Source organism: Botrytis byssoidea (assembly GCF_014898295.1).
Source record: "Botrytis byssoidea strain MUCL 94 chromosome Unknown BBYS_003, whole genome shotgun sequence".
NCBI classification, from domain to species: Eukaryota; Fungi; Ascomycota; class Leotiomycetes; order Helotiales; family Sclerotiniaceae; genus Botrytis; species Botrytis byssoidea.
This window is the reverse complement of record NW_024065844.1, coordinates 1,134,969-1,155,728: the sequence shown is the minus strand read 5'-3', so window position 1 is coordinate 1,155,728 and position 20,760 is coordinate 1,134,969. Positions and strand designations below refer to the sequence as shown.

Sequence of the window (20,760 nt, the reverse complement as noted above, 5' to 3'; positions counted from 1 at the left end):
ACTCGGTGTTAAACTACGTTATAATTAAATAAAATTATTATAATAAAAAATATATTAAAATAATAAGAAAATCTATTTATATATATTGAAACTATATTAAAATAATATAATTATCAAATGATTTATAATCTTTAATTGAAAAATCAAAAAATAACAAATTATTAGTTTTTCCATCAAAGCTGGAATCAAATTGTTTCAAACTCTATAATAATAAATCTTTGGGAGACCTTTGCCTCAAAATCAAGGCCAAAAATTATGTAATCACCGTGTGGTCTGAGGATGAGATAATTCATGACTTCTCTTCTATAACAAATTACACGGACATATTTTGATCAGCGATATTCGACAATGGAAATGACTGTGAGCGAATCAGATCGATCACCATCTCGAGATAGCTTTGCAACTACTGAAAACGAAGAACACATGTTGATCGGAAATTTAATGGAGGGTGCCTCAATGTCACGTCCATCATCGGCACAGGGAAGTTTGGCGCATGAGGAAGATGAGGAACGCAACCATGTGTTGAGCAATGAAAACGCAACGATGGAGACGTTACCGGCGGACTTCGACACGCAATCATTAGGGGAGGAGAGCTTGCCAAAAGTACGACCACGACACAATATTAGGATGGCGTGCAAATATTGTGTATTATGTCAAGCCCAGTTTCCCCCTTTTTTCTCAGAAATTTCAGGTATTGATACTTTCTGGAAATGGCGACAAAAACGAAAAGTGCAACCATGGGAATACAAATTCCGTGCCGGTAAGCAAGCTATTCGAAGGATATATTTCTCAAGTTTATTGATGGATGTTGACACCAACTATAGTCATTGAGATAAATAGAGAGGATGAAGAAGAAGATATTGGTATAACGGAACTGATGGCCTTTCCAGAAGGTCGTTGTCAAGAAGGAACCTTTTGTCAGATATGACTGAGCTTGGTCCAAAGTACCAACCTTTATTCTTGTCGAAGCTAACGCTAGAGTTGAGAGCACTTATCTGGGGATATGTCGGCCCATCATCTGCTTACGGCTCGTTTATGATCGTGGCCGACGAGACATCACGTTTGTTTTACCAGATGCATCGTCCAGCACAGCTTTCTGTGGCATTGTACCCCAAATCAAGTCTTGTTCCAAAAATGATCAGGATCTTCGGTACAGATTATATACAGAGCCTCTGTGCTGAGTCAACCACAATTCCAATCACCGATGCAGCAATTGCTTGCTCCTACAAACTTGCAATAGGAACTCATGGTATATGTGCAATCCAGATAGTCAGTGAGGATGGATCCTTTTGTTGGGTTGGTAAAGTCCCTACATCTGGTCTTGTTTGGTATGTCGACGCCCAACGAGATTTTCGCAGAGACGTTAAGCTCTATTACACTTTCAAAGTTAGTATTTTACTACTTAAGAGCTTGATAAAAGAACTAAATCTAGCAGGGTCTCAATATAGATGTACGCAAAATGCAAACATTTAATGACGGAATATGGGACAATCCTGATTCACCAAAATGGTCATAGGGAGAGTCATTCTTGAATTATATTCATCGAGATGGGTATGGCTTATACAGATACATCCCATTTTATAAGGGATACGAATATACTACAGGAATAACCTTTCACTTTCACACGGGACTTATTACTGTAGTGGAAGCTTATTATGGAGAAAACACGGAGCTCACGGGAGTTTACAGTGGTGTGGCTCTTCACTTACCTCTAGAGCACAATGAACGCATATCTTTTGTATGGATCAAGCTCGTGGACACTAGAAGTCCGCGCTATTACATACCAGCATTCGTTGTCAGTTCTATACAAATAGCTTCCCTCCTGGTACTCAATAGCTTACACCGATTTAGATACAAACCACACATGGAAGGACATGCCATCTGGGACCGTATATACCTCCTGACGATTACCAATTCTACGACTGGTATCGTTTAACATTTCAAGGACAGATCACGGGGATTTGTGTTCAGAATTCTGACTGGGCCTTGAAGAACTTCAACATTACCAGTGATGGAAATGAAGTAGAGCCTTTACAACCACTACTTCACTACGAGACACCAAGACAACAACCTCAAAAATACCAATTTAATAACTTTGGTCTTTATTTTAGTTCTGGGAAGTTTTTCCAAATGAAGAAAGTGACTTCATGTAGGATTAATGAACGCTGCGTGGGAATCTTAATACATTACCTATACAAGCCGCCTTTAGTTTTGGGGCAATGGTATAAACCAGAAGTATCAATTCATCAGATCATATACGATAGGAGCCATCCTCCGCCTTCGAGAATAATGTTCCGATCGGCACGGTTCGGGAAATCCGAAGAGGAGTTTGTGGTAGACGTCAATTTCACACAGGAAGAAACACCATCTGTTGATACGAATGATCATGTACAGGTATTTGATCTTGGCCTTGAAGAGGTTCGAAATTCATAGCGTAATAGTTTCTTAACGAACATTACTGACGATTTGTAGCATATTGCCTGGTGGTTCACAACATCCACGGATCTTATTAGCCTCTGGAATCCAGGTGACCAGCCTGCAAATGGTATACAAATGAGTGAGGTCATTTGTCGGGATTATGAAAAGTAGTATAGCATAATCCGATACCTAGCTGGAACATAAAAACCATAGAAAATGAAAGTCCAATCTTTAAGAACATAATCTTCTAGTTCCCTAGAATTTTCGTTTGAATTTTATACTATGGCATGGCCCTGAGATCGATTTTTGTGAGGTAACGGCAAGTTACCTCGAGGTTACGTCTTCTCGTAATCGATTTCCCCACTATATACATGTCCCTACTACGTGCACGATTTTGAAAATGTCAATATTATAGCTTCAAATATTAATGATATATCTTTAAAGATTTATATAGAACTTGCATTAAATCATTTGAAAAGGGTTCAAACTTTTAAATATACTTAGATAACTAATTTCTTCAAAATTGATTAATTTATACTTTTTTAGTAGTATAGAGATAAAACTATCTTAAGAAAATAATTCCTTTTTAATATAAAATAAATACTTTTTAATAATTAGGAGAAGGTTTTAGTTAATCAAATTAACAAGTTGATATAGAGATTTATTCCTTTTATAAATTATATAATCAAAAATCTTATAAAAGAGATTCTAAATAAAAAGATAGGAAAGAACTGGATTAGTAATTTTGTTAAAAGGTATTCAATATATTTTAAAAGTTAGTATTTTTGTTATATTGATAATTTGTATATAAAAGCTGATAATATTGCTATATTTAATTACTTTTATAATCTGATTTGAGCTATTTTCTATTGTTATTAATCTTTATTATCTAAAACACTTTTGTTAATATTCCTTTTTTTTAATTTAATTAATAAAAATAATTATAAAATATAATATATAGTTGAGAGATATATATAATTAGAATGAGAAGGGTTTTATAATTAATATGAGGAGGATTATAAAGAGAATAATAAATGTTAGTATTTATAATAAAGGTAGAGTAATAAAAGCTAGGTAAGATGGATTAAGAGAGTTTATTATTTTATTAATAGCTATATATACTAATAGAATAATTCTTTCTTTTGCTTTTATTTATAAAAAAGATTTAGGGAATTTATAAAATATATAAATTCAGAATATAAAGGAAAAGGATAAAGCCTATTTTGAAATCTCAAGTAATAAGTGATTGTCGAATGCTTTTGACTTATATTAGCTTATAAATATATTTGATTCTATTATATATCAAAAAGTAAATGGAAGATATTATTTATTTATTATTGATAATTATTCTAGTTATATTAATATGAAATTCTTTTCAAAATATAATAAATTAAAAATTATTATTTTAATTCTTTTTCCTTATTCTATATATCAATTATAGCCTCTTGATATTGGAATCTTTAATATCTTTTTAATAAATTATAATACATTATTGAATAATTTAATATACAATAATAGAAGGATTATTAATATAATAATAGAATATATTTAAAAAGATTTAAAAGCTTATTTATACAAAATATAATATTTTATAATTCTTTGAAAAAATGAGTATATATTTTATAAATAAAAGTTTTATAATTAATTATATTATTTTGAAAATCTTTTCTATATTATTTATATTATTTAAAATTTATAGGAATACTCTTATTATATTATATATATCAAAATAATATATAAAATAAAATTAGAATTTTATTATATTTTTATTTATAAAATTATTTTAAAGCTTTTTAAAATTATAATTATATTAAAAACTAAAGCTTTTATATAAAAATATAAATCTAAAGATTTAGAAAAAGCTTTAAAACTTGAAAAAAGAAAAAGAGTTTATTCAAAATATTTAAATTTTATTAAAGAAAAGGGGAATAATATATTTTTATAATCATTTTTTATTATTATTAAAATTAGAGTATATCAAGAAAATAAAATATTTAAAAAGAAACAAAAAAAAAAGTTAAATTTCAAATAAAAGCTAAAAAAAAAGCTAAAAAGAAATAAAAGGAAATTGAAATAAAAAAAAGGGTATTATAAAAAAAGATTGATTATTAGATTGTATATAATACAAAAAAGAAGATTAAAAAGATTCTAAAATTAATAAAATCTTTAATCAAAAAAGATAAAAAGTTTTTTAAAGCTTTTTCTATTATAGATTTAATATTAATAAAGATTATAAAGCTTTTTGATATTATAGAAACTAATAATTTAAAGAGGAAGAAGGAAAAGATTATATTACAATTTAATAAAGAGTAAGCACTATTAATTCTATTGAAATTCAAAATCTAAAGATTTTATTATATTTTTAAATAATATTATATCTTATTATTTATTGATTAAATTACTAGCTCTTTATCTTATAAATTGAAATTGTTATTAATTTTTAAAGTTATTCAAAATGAGTGATTGAGATTGTGCATATAGTAGGGATGTACACATAGTAGGGAAATCGGTTAATGTTACATCAAAGTCAAATCACACGAGCTGCCTGATTACGGTTGAGTGTCTTCATACTCGAGCATTGAATGTTGATTGCATGAGTAACACTTGGCTATCAGTATGAATTGTATAATTGAATTCCATATAACATGCACAGATTTGCTAGTTTCTGGGGCGAAAGGGAAAAGAGGGAAGGTTTTTGACGCTGTATTACCGTGTCCTTAGACCTGTGTATTCAGATTCTAGGGTCAATTGACCACTGGCTACAGAAATAGGTATTGATTCAAATCGATATTAGCAATGCCAGTAGGACCTCGTTTAGTATCGTGATATGCAATGACTAAATCAATAATTCTAGAATTTTCTTCGTCAACCAATAGAAGGGAAAGATCACGTATTTGGTGATTTAGACAAAGTGTTTCACATTCCGCCGCCGATGTTGAATGGTTGGTTGACGTTTACTGTACCCAAGTACAGCTGCTGAATTCGGAGGGGTGGTATAGCCGCGCGCTATCGATTAAGGTTGCCCTGCATAAGCTGACAAACCGTACGACAGCATGTTCATTAAATTCTATCGATCAATCAACAATGGATAGGTAATTCTATGGATATATCTGTCGACATGTCGAACAAGCAAATTGACAGTCCAGCTATTGTCGGCGATTCAGCGATGGAAGGGGAAATAATCATGGCAGGACCCCGCAAAGTTCGATTGCAGTGGTCGGGGAATCACGCGATGATAACGAGATGATGAATTCTGATCTCGTCACCACGTACGATGAAATCGATTTACCTGCCGAGAATGCAGTTGATGAAAGAGAAGAGGGACCCGAGAGTTTCAGAACCGAAAATCGAATGTCAGGTAGCCAAAACGAAGATGAACAGGAAAAAGCGAACAATGGAGTACCTGTTCCACTTGCTCATGTCCAGGCGAGTGAATACTGTATCCTCTGTCGAGCTCGACTTTTTCCTTTTTATTTTTGTCAATGAGCCAAACCGCCGAGGATATCAAGAATGGCTTTCCGAAAATCCAGCCGAGCAATGGCAGCTGAAAACACGCGCAGGTATGTTGTTTATCAAAATTGCTGATACTGCAGTACTGACATCTGTTTTAGTCATGAATCTCCTATTCGATAATCCTGAGGGTGCCGTCATGACAAAAGCTTTCACGTTTGATTATCTAACAGTCGAAACATCTTTAATTGGTCATCCTGAATCTAAGAGAATTGTTCTGCACCCCCGTCCAGATCTAGATGATTATGTAGACACATTTGCTTATTGTTTTCACGATTGGTGCTATTCTGTTTTGAGTTGGAAAACAAAGCAAAATAGTGCCAAATTCTTGTTTGAATTGGGTAGAAACCTCAATATTTCGACTGTTTGGGAGAGACCAGCTGAATGGCATGGTCCACTCTACCAACAAATCGACAGCAACGCCTTACTCTCTACAGCTGACGATGGATTCGCAAGGCTTCAACCACTGTTTCTGTCAAGACTTCCTCTTGAACTGCGTTCTCGAATTTGGGGTTATGTTGGATCCGAAACAGCCTATTCTGCATTTTTATTAGTGGTTGGGGAGACATCACATTTAGCACAGCAGATCTCCCAACCAACTGAACAGCTACTCCCTATCGAACCAATTGTTACATTAGAGCAGTATTCAATGAAGTTTACGGCACAGAATACATTCGAGACTTAGCCCAAGATACGACATCCAGTAATGGAATTGAAATCTTACAAACAGTGACCGAGATCGATATTGTTTCCAGTATACACGGCATTTGCGCCATAAGATTTGCGGGGTCTAGTTGGACGTCTGAGTGGCTGGGCAGGATCCCTCAAGCGAAGCATTCCTGGCACGGTACAATTCAGGTTGAAAACACCAACTTATTGATATACTCCCATAATGTAAGATTTCTTGATTTTTCATCTCCGTGAGAGGTCTAATGCGTTTCGGGTCTGTGTGTATCCAACATAGTAGATTCATTTAAATCAAACAGAGTTCAGGTCATGTGGGACCAGCCAAACCATCCTCCGGCAACGTTTGATGCTGATGCCGCGTTGTTCTCGCTGCATGAACCTGAGCAATTGTATCGAAAGAAACTGCCAGAACTGGGATTTTTTAGATTTATTTCATTGACCAGTCATGGAGAATATATCTCCGGGCTCACCATGTATTTCATGTCTCAGTGTATCGTGTTTATCGAATCATATTTCTCATCAGGCTTGTATTTCGTGTGTAGTCGTGGTGAAGTAGCAGTACATATGTCACTTGCCCCAGGTGAACTTATTAGCGATGTTTGGTTACGTCTCTACGTTGACTTACCTGTTGAATCTGTTCCCACCGTATTGGTTCGTGGATTTCCAACTTTTGCCAACTCTTGCTTATAATTTCTAGATACAAACGACGTTAGGAAGGGAGTGAACATTTGGCCCATATGTGACCCCAGATAATTATAGTCAGTATCACTGGGCTATGCTGCAATACAACGGCCGGATCAGTGGATTTTATTACGAAAACGCGCCCGGAATAAAGAGAATAGGTGTCATTGGCGATGACAAGGAAATGTCAAGAGCTGAAATCCAGCTTCCACGATATGAGACTCACGTCCCAGAAGAACCCTATCTCGCAAATCCTCAATTCGTCAATGACGCGGCTATTGACTCCTTAAAAACTGTAAATGTTTGTAGAGTTGGCACGCGCTGTGTCGGTATCTTCATAAGGTATTTGGATCTAGCGATGTCTCCAGTGACTTTAGGACAGTGGTATGATAAAGATCATTCCGAATACACATGCATATACGACAACACGAAAATGTCATCAACAGTAATTGTTTTCAAAAGATCGAAGTCGGGCGGAGTGATACAAGACATCTTCTTCTCTGATCACGATTCGCCAGAAGAGCCAGCTCTGACGATCGGTACGTCGGTCTCTATACCCATCGTTGAAGTAAATTTCCGAGGACCCAACTTCTACCTGGACATGGATTGGACGCGATAATTGTTGGCTAGCTTGAGTTAAACCCTGTCGAGGAGCTGGTGGTGCCGTGTACGATCCCCTATGATCTTCTCTTTGACCGGAGCTGGTGCTAGGAACACCATATCTCTGGCCTGTTTGTTGCGACGAGCTCCCCTCGTACCTTGGTTCTGATCGCGAAGGCCGAACCTCAGAATACTCCCTTTCACGTTCGTGTCCCCGACTAGAACTAGAGATTGGGTTACTGATTCTTTGGTCCGAAGATCGTGACGGTCTCAAACTGCTTTCTTCCCGATGACTGGCTTCCCCGTAATCAGCTGGAGCTCTACTTGAAGCTGATCCGGCTGGTCGTTGAATGTAATCATCGGCACGTTGATAGCTAGAAGCAGATGATCTCGGGTCACCTCGGTTAGAGTAGCTCTCCGATGCATTTGGACGCTCATCAATAGTTGGCCTACTCCGACTAGAGCTTGCTGATCCCGTTGAGGCGGATGGGCGATTAGAAGGTTGCGGATATGGTTCTGGTCTGTTCGTGGTTCTCGGCGTACGACTAGGGTTAATTTTGTAGCTTGTATAGGAGGAGGATGCAGTGCTTCGACTTGGTCTAGAGTTCGCTCCAGAGCTCACACCCATGGCTTGCATGTTTTCGGTCAATTCTCTTACTTCGCGCGTTTCGGATGTAATAATGCCAGGATTTCCGTATCTGTCTCCAACAAGCTTTTTCATTCTGTTTTCACCACGGAACTGAGAGTTGGTGGTCATCGGCTGTGGAGGATTATTCTTCATGAATTTGAAACTCTGCTCGAAATATTCGTTGTTTGAACTCTTTCCGATATCTCGGTATTTATCCCAATTAGCATCTGACGAAGGTAATGCTTCCCCTGTCGCGATCTCGGCCCAGTACGCCCGATACATCCCTGGCTGTTTCTCCCTGTCGGCGTTGAAGGTGTCGTCCCTCTCACATCTCTATAGTTTCATGTGGGCTCCTACCATGGCCGCAGAGAAGATACGACTTATGGCAGATCCTTCTGCAGACTGGAAATATATCTGACAGTATCGATATGCTTGCCACTCTAGCTTCACTAAATGACTGCCCGTCATCCGCAAAGGCTTCTTGCACTCCCCAATCATCAAAATTTTCTGCGGTGGTACTTCACCTCCTCCTTGGCTGTATCTCACAACGATATCAATCTGTTCTCCCTTTTTCGGATCCGGATAATACTCTGGAGCGCATGTAAATCTACTGTCCAGACCAGAGAAACAATTGGTGGCAAGGACGTGAAATATTAAAGCAGTTGTCTCATGTTCCTTTGGATTTAGTTCCACATCCCTCTGGATGGCGATGTGTGCTGCCCTGTAAAGGGCTTCTATGGTACCGTCAACGACAAGACCATGTTTCTGATAGTTAGGACGGAGAGCCGTGATAAAGAAGTATATAATATATATAAATGACTGGTGCTAGAAAAGATCTGGATAATAACAATACTGAAGATGGAAAACACTGATGAACAGTCTCAACGAAAGCTCATTTCCTTATACATATACTGAATATGCCCCCCTGTCTCTCTCCTCTCCTAATTTCTTGCATCACACTCTGATTACAAGAACCACCAAAGACATAACTTCGCTGTAAGGGAGTCTTTCGGAAAAACATCTTCGAGTGGCTTTGAGTGCTTTTAGGATAACCGAGCGCCACGGATCCGGAAGTTTAGTTTCACTTTCTCCAACTCGCGCATGGCGTCTCCTTTTCGACGTCAAGATGTCGAAAGATGCTTCATAAACGCTGGTACACTAACAGTTTGAATGAGATGCACAGAAATCTGTGGTTGAAAATCCACAGGACGTAACACGACCCTTCATGCGGCCAGATTCCCTTTTCGTAACTTAACGCGGGAATCGGCACCAGCTGCATAATTGACTGGGTTATCTGGTCTCCACTTTGGCTTACCAGACTGCTTGAATTCTTGAAAATCTTAGGATCCTTAGGAACCAATGATGTTTAACCGCCCATATACCTCGAGGCATGGGCTACTTCTGCAGGGGAGGCTCGCTAAATTAGGTGAATTTACTCTCGCGCGGTTATGCAGCATAAAGTTTGGTCTGGTCTTTTTGTATTAATATCTGCTGATGTTTGGCACAAAATTAAGTGTGGGAAGCTTACAGTAAGCGGAGAGATTATATTTTCAATTAAACAGGTAAAGGGTTTGATAACCTTGATAATCGGCTAATACAATTACAAATTTACAGTGAAGTTTCAACTGCACTCCTCTATCCCAAAATTCCAATCATCACTCTCAACCCATTTCTCCAGCACATGCACCAACCGTCTTTCCTCCATCCCCATCCCCACTAGCCCCCTAACCTTCGCCCCTCCCCACATATCCATCACCTCCTGTTACCCCACACCCTCCTCCCTGCAAATCCCAGGCTTCACAGCCCTACATTCTCTCCCCTGCAAAATCCTAAAATTATCCCAAACATACACTTCTCCACGTCGCATCAAAATGTTCACCTCATGAAAATTTCTTCTTCTGATTGTCTGGAATTTTCGATATGCAGCGCGTGTTTTGGCATACTCGTCGTAGGAGCAGAGTAGCGAGGAAATGTGTTGGGGGTTGAAGCGAAATGTGTGGGGTGTAAGCGAGAATGGGAGTCGGGTAAGGAGGGGTAAGTTGGTTAGTTGGAAGGAGGATGAGAAGGAGTTGGATCTAAAGTTGGGATATGGAGCGCTGATTGGGAGGAGGATTAATGAGAGATAGGGGAGAGGCGTGGAGATTCTTCTGCGAGGGTGGAAACGATGGCGAGACGGGATATGACGGTGTGGGTGCTTTCGGTTGTGAGTACGGTGTAGGCATGGATGCGAGTAGTAATCTGAGAGCTAATTTGTTTTCGCTGTGGAAGATTAAGGCGCTGTGGATTGCGAAGCTGGGGGTGTGAAGTGCATTTTGTTTAGGTATTCGGTTATAGAAGAGTGAATGTGGATGGGACGATAAAAGAGTTTTGGAATTCATTAAAAATGAATCTGATGGGAAGATATGTCGCTTATAATTTCAATTCCGTTCACCGTGAATGCGTTTTCCGGTTTGAGATTATGGTTCTGAAACTCCTTCTCCGTCGCAAGTAATAAATAGCGACATAAGTCTTATTGCTATGGATTTCTGGTATCATAATTTAGCCACAGGTCTGATCTAAGGACAGATGGTGTAACAGGTCATCTTCTCAAACACGTGAATGTTTATGAGATTTGTATATTTTACCGTGTAAGCGAAGAAAATATGGGTGTGTAGATATGTCAGAATAGAAATAGAAGATGCGTTTCATTCCCTCTTTCTCTAAAATTGGAGCTCTCATGGTATGATATTCAACAATAACTAAAATCTCATGTACAGGTCTCCAAACAACAATTATATATATACAAAGAAAAGTCCCACATCTTACCCTACCAAAAAATTTATGCAAGAGTAGTTGGACATCCCAAATTTCCAAACAAGGGATCCAATTTTTTCGTAACAAATTCAAGTGCGGTGATAGAGGGAGCAAAAACACTATTCAACGAAGAAGGAATATTCTGAGTAGCAAGTTGATAGAGCAAGCAAGAGGCCTCCAGAGAACCAGGCGTTGCAATCAATGTTCCGTTTTTGATGGAACCAAAATTGATGAGATCAAAGCCACCATTTCCGGTAGCACCACCGAACAAAACTGGTTCTTGGAGATATAGAGCAAGAATCTCATTTGTGGCTTCAGTATGGGAATATGGGGTGGCACGGTTCGTCCAGTTATCTGGGATTTTTTCCTCGCCCGTGAAAGAATATGAGCCATCTGGATTCTGCTTAGCACCGAAAAATGAAGAAATGGTATCATAATCTGGTGTGTAATTTCTTGTCCCAGATGGCATCAACTCGTACAAGAAAGAGGCAGCACCAAAGAGGAGCAGAGAAGCGGGGCCGAAATAGAAATCCGGGTTGTCCTTGAGTGATTGTTGGTAACGCTGGGCTCGGTATCTAGCAAGTCCGTCACGATTGTAATTGCCACCTGTAGTTTCCGTCATCATTCCAAAAAGTGTTCCGTTAAATGAATAATTATCGCCATCAGCAAGGAAATGATCGTTGCGTGTGAGGGATGTATCAGCCTCGAATTTGTTGTGTGCATTCAAGCCCGGTTCTGAACCACCTGTCCCTGGTAAGAAATACGTTCTTGAAGTGGCATCACATCCGATGGAAAGTTTTTCGGTTACGATATCGCCATCGGTTAATGTAAGGCCGAGAACAGCAAGAAGATTGGCCAATTCATAGCCAACGTTATACAAGTTTTGCTGAGCATCAACAAGCTCATTATATGTTGTGATGCCATCTCGAGCAAGAAAATTATGATTGGCGGCAGCATTCAACCCCGGGCAAGGCCCACGAATATCAGACGATTTTGGAGCGATGAATTGATGATCAGTATCTCCAGGAGCTGGGACCTGATACCCTCCCTTCCCTTGCCCTGGAAGACCATTCTTAGCACCGTTATATGGGTAAGTATCTGAAATACCCGGAGTATCGATGTGATTTGCATTGAATGGGCAAAAAGTAGTGTCTGGTTGCTGCTGTTTTTGTCTGTGTAATAGACTAGAGTCGACACCAGGCATTTTAGCGACAAACGGAAAAGCTGTAACAGCTCCAACCATGAAGCTCGCTGCAATGAAAGAATGATGCATCATGAAACATATGTGATGTATGAATCCAAATGTTGCTTGGTAGTGTGATGAATGAATGCAATGATGATGAAGGAAGGATGACAAGGGAGTATTGAGATGTAGAGCAACTCGCCTACCAACTGAACGGCCTGGCAAACTAACGACTGAACTCATACTAAGATAATTCTAGCGGAACTCTTCCCTCAGGCGCATTCAAAGTTTAATTAGCGTTATCAAGACAAATCCAGACTACTGATAGATGATCGCTTTGAAAGCGGTGAGACAGCCATCGTTCAGTTGACGGGTGAAACCTATATATAGAAACATCTTCTTGTGTATCCATACATGACTAAGGAAATTACTCCTTTTTTTCGCGCTCGTTACCGTCATCCAATGTGAAATTAATTGAAAATTTTGTCTTCGGCAGATTCTTAAAACCAAGCTTCACTTGAGATAGAAAGAACGAGCTTATTCAAAAGGCTGTCTCGAGCCTCTGAAAGTAGGGGAACTGGAGATCTTCCGCGAAGGTAAAATTTTTCTACAGTCCATTTGACTATCGAATGATCAGCAGCAGTAGCCTGAATCATATATCTATCGGAATGTTGAATCTAGTAACATGCAATTTATCGCAATGAAGATCACGGGGAGGATATACGATATCATCACTGCATGACATGTCCCTCTTCGTTAGGCATACCAAAGAATCCAGCTCCGATTCCAACCTGCTCATTTCGTATTACAGATGCCACAGTAAGCAGCAACTAAGCTCGGCTCTAGTGAGGTAGCACATTATCTTCTCCTTCAGCTTCACGATATCTTATCTTACAGCTGGACGAGAGGCACTGTATTTATAGAGGACCTAGCCTCCTATTAGCCTTTCTACCCTGCATTATATTGCTTGATGATGCAGAGTAAAAACAATGGGAATTGAACTAGCAAACAAGTGATGATTTAGGGAGGTAATATTCCGTATCTTGTCTACAAGCTCATAAGACTGCGTATGAGCCCGCTGGTAGCCTCGACTCAGACCACCAAGTCTGAGTGCAAAGCATAACAATAACATGCATTCGATTGGAGTGCTCCGGAACCTTGAAGTCCACAATTGAATTGAAGGTTGAGGCAGAACAGAGATTGAGATTTTTTCACGACCGTTCTTGGCTCCCTATGTTTTGAGTTTGTAGATAAGCTTGTTTCAGTCACCAGCAGCGATCGACAATTAACAGATTGCAACGAAGTGATCGTCTATGTCTGGCGGCAACGTCAAGTAATAGATGAAACAGAAATTCGAATCATTGACGCGAAGAAGTACATGCGAGGAGGTAAGTCTTAATTGAGACAGTCAATTTAAAATTAGTCACCACGAGTGGCCTCTTTGCAGCAGAAGAGAAAACATGGAGGATCGAAAACCTTGTGGCTAGCAAAATGCAGCGTGCCAATTAATCATTGTGGCAAAAAGAAAATAAGTCTTCTGTTGCCAGACAACATTCGAGATCCCAAGATACCTTTCAAGAATCAAATCATATCCTCGAACGAAGTAAATCTTTGATGATTGCCTTCTGTTGGAATACCTGTGAAAAAAATGAGATGTATCGGCATTTAAAGCGAACAGACAAAATGCTTTCCCAGCTGTCAGTATCGATTATCCGGCAAAAGAGTGTTATTATTAAATTCATGGCAAGGAGCTAGATGTGCATCTATTGAATTCTACCTGTGATAGCGGTACAGCGGTCTAGTGCCGATAGATTCACACCATCATAATCAATTGCTAGAAGGCTCTGTCTATGAGACTATTCTACCACAAAGACAAAATCCGAGTTTTATTCTCTTCTAGTATTTTGAGATTTGAGATGTCTTTTTATTCAGCAATTACGGCTCGCCGTTTCGAAACAATGGAAGGACTGTGACAGTGTTCCTATGACTTCCTATTATGTTGACACACACAAACACTCCTCATGAAAGTCGTTGCTACACATCGTTCGAGGATAAGTGCACTAACAAATACTCAGAAGGTTACAGTTCACATAAGAATAGTTGATGGACGTACATCTTTTGTGATATTATGTATTTTCCCGATATTTCATTCGCATTTAAATAATGTAGCTGAGTAACAGTGATTCGAGAAAAAAGTGATCAATATCCCGACATCTCATACTATCTCATATCTTGTAAAAGTTAGGGCCATCACTCACTACACATTAAGCAAAAACACACCAGAAACCAGTATTTATTCAACTTTTAAGCTATCTATTAATGTAATAGAATATTGAATGACTTTTATATACTTCTTTCAAATAATTGAAAATAATTGAATGTTTTGCGGGATCCACGGGAAGTAAGTGTGCGAGCGGGCGGTGTGCAACCGTGTATAAGCTTCTGGAATGCCGAAGTCAACACCAGGACCGATGGGCTGGTCTATCAACTAAAATAAAACGATGCTAGGTTATTCCATCTGCGCAGACTAACGTTCACAGTCCAACGCCAAGTTTCGGCATTCCGAGAAATACTGTATGCCGGGTTTTGTTACAACTCCGACTCGCGAGCTGCGAAGAGGATATGCGGAGTAAAGTGAATAGTATTCCGGCTCCTGTCGGGAATCGAACAAAACTGCCTAAGTTCTTCTAGGTGTGGGGTAACATGGATCAGAAATAATTCCTGGGAATGAAACCTCGCTTAGGGAAGGGGGGCAATCTGGACCTCAGAGTTTACATCAATCTGATTTGGAGTCTATGGACGGTGGTGCTGAGTAAAAGCAAAATGGTTCTTGGGAGCAATCTAGAATTTATATGGCAAAATTGAGGGTATCTCGGACGGCGTTGATGAATGAAGACTGCTGTTCCAAATACGAAGATAGGTACAGGATTCGTTTCAGTGTCCGTCAGCTTCCTACACATGGATTGATATTTGTATAAGCAGAATTTTTTTTTTTCTCACAATAGATTAATATTTATCTCGCTATACATGCGCCCTGAGTAAACATGTATCTCATCTACCAAGAAATCTTAACCTATTAACACACAGCATACACTTAAGCTAACACTAAATACAGACTACCGCAACGCTCTACACAATGATGTCCGGTACGCCCACCACTGCTTGTGTTTTGCCGACAGCACCCTCGACAAGCCCCTTCTCATGCTGTTGCAAGAACGCTGTAGAAGCTGTCTCATCTTTGAAGTAGAATGCCTCCACGGCCTTATACTAATTCCACGATCCCTTCGAAAATTGAGTGTTGTGGAAGAAGTATTCTGCGTCCTTAGGTGTCACATCTCGGTACAGTATATATGTGTGTAGCCGACCGTCCGAAGCTTCGACATCTCTCCATTTGGCAGCCCGATCAGTGAACCACTTTTCAGGGCATTCGTCAGAAGCACTGCTTCTCTTGTGGAAGATCAGACACTCCGTAGCTCCAGCATTGGATTTCTCTGACGGGGTTTCCTTGGAGTATTTCACCACTTGCTGAGCAAGAGAGCCTTCTTGGTGGAGACGACAGAAAATGTGTGCTCCAGCAGTTGCCTTGTATTCGGGATTGCAGAAACCAGCATGGACAATAAACAAGCTTGGCCACGTGAGGCAAGTAACATAGTTCCAGGAAGGTCTTTCGGTGCCTTCGATAGTGCTGGGAGAGTTGGGCAACTTGATGTATCTTTTGATAGGAGTAACCTGATCACCTTTCGGTCGGGTCATATCGGCATGTACAGTCTTGTACTCATGGAAAAACTTCTCATCAGTCCACTCGGGTATCTTAGAGACTGATATAAACCAGGTCACCCCGCTTTGAGTATCGAAAATCCTGTCCGAGGTACTAGTGAGGGCAAAGTCCGGAAGTCCAATCCGTATGGTATTAACAAAATCCTTCGGGTTGTTGATATGAGTGAATTCCTCTTCTCTCTGTTTGGCAACTTCCGGATCATCTGAGTTCAGTCGGCGTAGATTGGCCAGAGTGATTGGGTTTGTCTTCTCCAGAAATACTCGTCGGCGAGTTTCGGCGTAAGTCGCTAGCACGTTTTTATCAAAACCCCCGTTCAAGACCTGTTTCAGCCCCTTTGCCAGATGGGCAGCATCAAGAAGACCTGTGGTAAGTCCAAGGCCTCCAACGGGATTATTAAGCTGACATGCGTTAGTTTCAACGTATTTTCAGAGAGGTCTATGCTCCCACTTACATGAGCAGCATCTCCAGCTAGAAGAACTCGCTTCTCCTGGAAACGGCTGGCACAACGATGATGGACCAAATATGGAGCCATACCCTCGTACTGTATTTGTGATGTATCACCTGGTAAGAGGCGACCGAGGCGATCTTTGACAGCCTGTGTCGTGGCCTCGTCTAGCACCGCAAGGTTCTCTGCTTTACGGAAAACAGTAGCAAATCGTCATTTTGTTCCCTTCCCATGTTTGACGACAACGCCCCAGTCCACGGGGTCTACGATGAAATTTGCCTTCTTCCATCCAAGTTCGCTTACGGGATACTGAAAGTTGACTGCCACAAATTGCAGGTTATCGAATTAAAACCTTCAAGTTCAATGCCGACGGCGCGTCTCACTTTGCTACGTCCGCCATCGGCACCTACTAGATACTCGCATTGATGTGCCACTTCTTCGGCACTGGCTTTACCAACAGTCCAATAAGTAACGGTGTCATCATTTTGCTCTACTCTAACGAGAGACTCGTTGAATCTCACTTCTGCGTTTCCGGTCTCCAAGAGCCTTTCCAAAAGAATCGCGCCCAGTTCTGGCTGGGAAAGGACGGCTGCAAAAGATTTGTCGTCCGGAGGTGGATTAATGCTGGCGAGAACGTCGCCTTTTGAATTTCTCCAGGCACAGCCATCTGATACAACATCTCCAGCTTCGATCACATCTTGGACTATTCCAGCTTTCGCAAACTCCTCCATTGTAGGCGGAAAGTAACTTCAGATCTTGAGTAAGGTAGATACTGTATAGGGTATGGATAGCTTACCCAACCGCACGCGGGGACTGGTCAATCCCTTCCCTGGACTCGTACAAGGTGACCTTGATTCCACCTTTTGCAAGCAATAAAGCTGTGAAGAGGCCAACAGGGCCAGCACCAATGACTGCCACAGTATGCTCTGAGGAAGCCTTCACCGAGGGCGATGTCAGCTTCTCTGCAAATCCAGTTTTTTCATTGATTTTTATTTTCAGGGTGTTCAGGACAGGGAACTAACCATTTTCTTCCAGATTTAGCCAAGGAATATCTCGGGATAGGGTAAGGGGTGGCACGTGTTAAGGACCTTTTTGTTGCTGCTGGCTATTCTCTGGTGGAAGCAAAGTATGTTTCCTTCGACTGGAAAAAGAATGTGAATATGGAAGGTTGTTCGATTGAAATAGCCTTTCGATACGCCGGGTTCGAGCAGGTAGGATAATGCATTCTGTTGCAAGGACCATGGGCAGTTTGCGGGCAGCCCGAAGTCCTTCGGTATCCCGATCAATGCCGGAGAAGGACCCGGAGAGGTGGAGGCGGGAGCGGGGTACGACGGGAGTGTAGGTGATCCGATGCGGGGTTGTAATAGGTAGTGCGTGGAATCGAAAAGCATGATGCTGGATCAGCAGTCAGCTTGAGTGAACATCGAATTTCCGTTGGACTAAAAAATAACAGAGAGTTTTGGAAGCTTCAGTCATGATCGGTATTCAGATGCACTGAATTTAAAACTTCATGAGTCCCTTAATGCTAGCATCAAATGTGGCAAGAAGGATTCATTCTTCCAATGTGATAATTGATATCTCGATATCTTACGCTACTCTATATTTTATATAAAAAATCGATATCATATTGCCAATAAAACAAAATTTCAATTTGATATTCCATACATCGCAGTTAATTTTTAATTATTGAAGTTTGAATAATATTGAACTTGAGATTGTATAAGATTTAAAGTAGTATATGATATTGAGATATCGGTTAAATGAGTTGAGTTCAGTTAAGTTGAGTACATCAACATACTCAACCCAATTCGACTCAATTAAGAGCTACTCTAAGTATACTTGAATACATTGAATAAGTTTTTATTACACCGTATTGTTTATATAAGCTTTCATCTTGTCCAAAAGGGATATTTACATTAACGATTCTGCAACCAAGAAAGTGTGACAGCGTAGTCTCGCTGAGATACTGAGATCAGGGAGTGCTGGCTTTAGAGATTTTGAGTGATTTATTCTATAAGAGAGAACATGATACTCTGATATGTTGCTTGGTTTTGTTTTTGAGTTTCTGAATTGTCCTAACTCAGATCCATGAGAGAAAGTCGCATTATAATTGAAAGGCGGCATCTCTGCATTCTCGCTCAATGAGTTGCCGATGGGCCTCACTCCTAACCTTGATTTTGACCTCGAATCCAGCTTTCTCGATGCTTCCCCTCAATAGTCTGGGAGTTGAGAGGTCAATAGGAGCGCTAGGGACGGGCTCAAATTCGAAACAGTAGAGAAGACGAGCGAGCGCAATGAACATATTGCCAACTCCAACGTTGTAACCGACGCAGACTCTCCTACCTGCATTTGAAAACATTTTGTCAGTCAGAATCTACTGCAGGCTGACTGGGGAGAATTATCTAACCTGTGCCGAACCCGAGATGGCCTTTCGCTGGCTTGTCAAGGTCATCGTTGAGGAAGCGCTCCGGCCAAAAGCGATCCGGTTGTTCATATTCGCTGGAGGAATTTGCGATAGCCCAGTGATTATAGACGATAACAGAGCCAGATGGGATTGTAAAGCCCATATAGCTGTCGTCTTCGGTCAGGGTATGTGGCACCCCTGTTTCGGCGACTGTTGGCCTGTACATCTTAGTCAAAATCCAGTTAAATTTCGGCTGCGGTTACTTACTTCCACCTAAAACTTTCCTTAACCGCTGCTTTGATCAAGGGCAGATTGATTGCATCGTTGAAATCAGGGAGCCTCTCTGCGTTTGCTCCACAGACTTGATCCAGCTGAGCTCGAACCCTGACCGGCCAGTCGGGACAAGCTACAGCAGCTGCCACGCACTGATGAAGGGATAAACGTGTAGTACCTGTACCTGCTTCCATCATCGTACCGCCTATGAAAAGTAGCTCTTCCTCGGAAAACTGAGCATCTTGCTTTGAGTCTAGGAGTTCGGACATGAAACATGGCTTCTGAGTTCCCAAACGCCTCCGTTCACGAAGATCATCCATCTCCTTCCGATAAACTCTGCATCACGATAAGTTTGGGGATTAGAGCAGAGGCGCGAGGTGAAGAAAGAAGCTTACCCGAGAGTCCGTCTGTATAGGGCGTCGCCATACCATCTCCAGGGCTGAAGGTTCTTGAGCCAGGGGATCTTCATCAGAAATGGGAGTACATCAACGACTGCTCTGCCAGGCTCCAAGTAGTGTTCAAACTGCTCTGAGCACTTCAGAGCAGCTTCCATATATGCATCGCCGATGGCAGCGCGCCGACCAAAAATGACGCTCATAATCACCGAAGCCGAAAATGACCCGTGGGCTTTCCACCAACATGCCGGATCTTGGAGGTAGTTGTACAGCAGGGCTTTTGACTCCACATCTTGAAATGGTTGGAAAAGGTTCTGTTGATTGACATTGAGAATTGAATGTACAACTTTTCTTTCTCTGCGCCATAGGTCTCCATATGGTATTAACAGCATTTGCTTATGATTTGACATGAGGCCCTGCGCCATAGGGAAATCAATCCGTGATGAAGACTTGGCCGCACGCTTCTCCAGAAGCTCGTTAACATCTCGTGTATTGTTTAGAAAAACCCAAAATGTGTTGCCAAATTTGAGGGTAAGGGCTAGTTTGGATATACAAATCCATGCTGAATCCGCTAAATATTCCACACTTTTTGAAAACAGATTTTGAATTTATATTTGGATATTAAATCGTGAATTTTATTAAATAATTTGTATTTTAATAAATTTAATATATTTTGAAATAGAAAAAGGATAGATTACTTTAAAATGATATTAAATAATCTATGTTTTTCAATAAATTTATATAGAAAAATGAAAATACGAATTGAAAATAAGGATTAGAAAAAACTAATCTTATTAAATCTATTGAAATAATTTATTTTTTTTATAAATCTTTATAGATTTTAAAATCTAAAGCTTTAATATATAAAGCTTAAAATTATAATAAATAAAATCTAAAGCTATAGATTTATTTTATATTAAAGTTTATAATTATATATAAATTTAAATAAAATTATTTTTATATTT

The 20,760-nt window shown here is 40.0% G+C and overlaps 5 protein-coding genes across 5 annotated transcripts; 3 read left to right on the top strand and 2 right to left on the bottom strand.

Moving 5' to 3' along the window:
• Positions 1 to 348: 348 nt before the first annotated feature.
• On the top strand, positions 349 to 2,589 carry EAE97_001786 (uncharacterized protein; the record flags this gene model as incomplete). The annotated part of the gene is made up of 7 exons (XM_038872297.1): positions 349 to 760; positions 825 to 917; positions 989 to 1,386; positions 1,436 to 1,450; positions 1,517 to 1,795; positions 1,852 to 2,418; positions 2,473 to 2,589. 7 exons carry the CDS (start codon positions 349 to 351, stop codon positions 2,587 to 2,589), a joined length of 1,881 nt encoding a protein of 626 aa, XP_038736855.1.
• Positions 2,590 to 5,502: 2,913 nt separating this feature from the next.
• On the top strand, positions 5,503 to 6,613 carry EAE97_001785 (uncharacterized protein; the record flags this gene model as incomplete). Its single annotated transcript, XM_038872296.1, has 4 exons — positions 5,503 to 5,510; positions 5,565 to 5,817; positions 5,873 to 5,978; positions 6,030 to 6,613. 4 exons carry the CDS (start codon positions 5,503 to 5,505, stop codon positions 6,611 to 6,613), a joined length of 951 nt encoding a protein of 316 aa, XP_038736854.1.
• A 311-nt stretch (positions 6,614 to 6,924) lies between these two features.
• EAE97_001784 (uncharacterized protein) lies at positions 6,925 to 7,915 on the top strand (the record flags this gene model as incomplete). Its single annotated transcript, XM_038872295.1, has 2 exons — positions 6,925 to 7,266; positions 7,379 to 7,915. 2 exons carry the CDS (start codon positions 6,925 to 6,927, stop codon positions 7,913 to 7,915), a joined length of 879 nt encoding a protein of 292 aa, XP_038736853.1.
• A 3,427-nt stretch (positions 7,916 to 11,342) lies between these two features.
• Positions 11,343 to 12,590, bottom strand: EAE97_001783 (uncharacterized protein; the record flags this gene model as incomplete). The annotated part of the gene is made up of 1 exon (XM_038872294.1): positions 11,343 to 12,590. One exon carries the CDS (start codon positions 12,588 to 12,590, stop codon positions 11,343 to 11,345), a length of 1,248 nt encoding a protein of 415 aa, XP_038736852.1.
• A 3,177-nt stretch (positions 12,591 to 15,767) lies between these two features.
• On the bottom strand, positions 15,768 to 20,187 carry EAE97_001782 (uncharacterized protein; the record flags this gene model as incomplete). Its single annotated transcript, XM_038872293.1, has 9 exons — positions 15,768 to 16,676; positions 16,730 to 16,908; positions 17,034 to 17,470; positions 17,520 to 17,740; positions 17,963 to 18,118; positions 18,894 to 19,066; positions 19,131 to 19,345; positions 19,395 to 19,736; positions 19,796 to 20,187. 9 exons carry the CDS (start codon positions 20,185 to 20,187, stop codon positions 15,768 to 15,770), a joined length of 3,024 nt encoding a protein of 1,007 aa, XP_038736851.1.
• Positions 20,188 to 20,760: the final 573 nt, after the last annotated feature.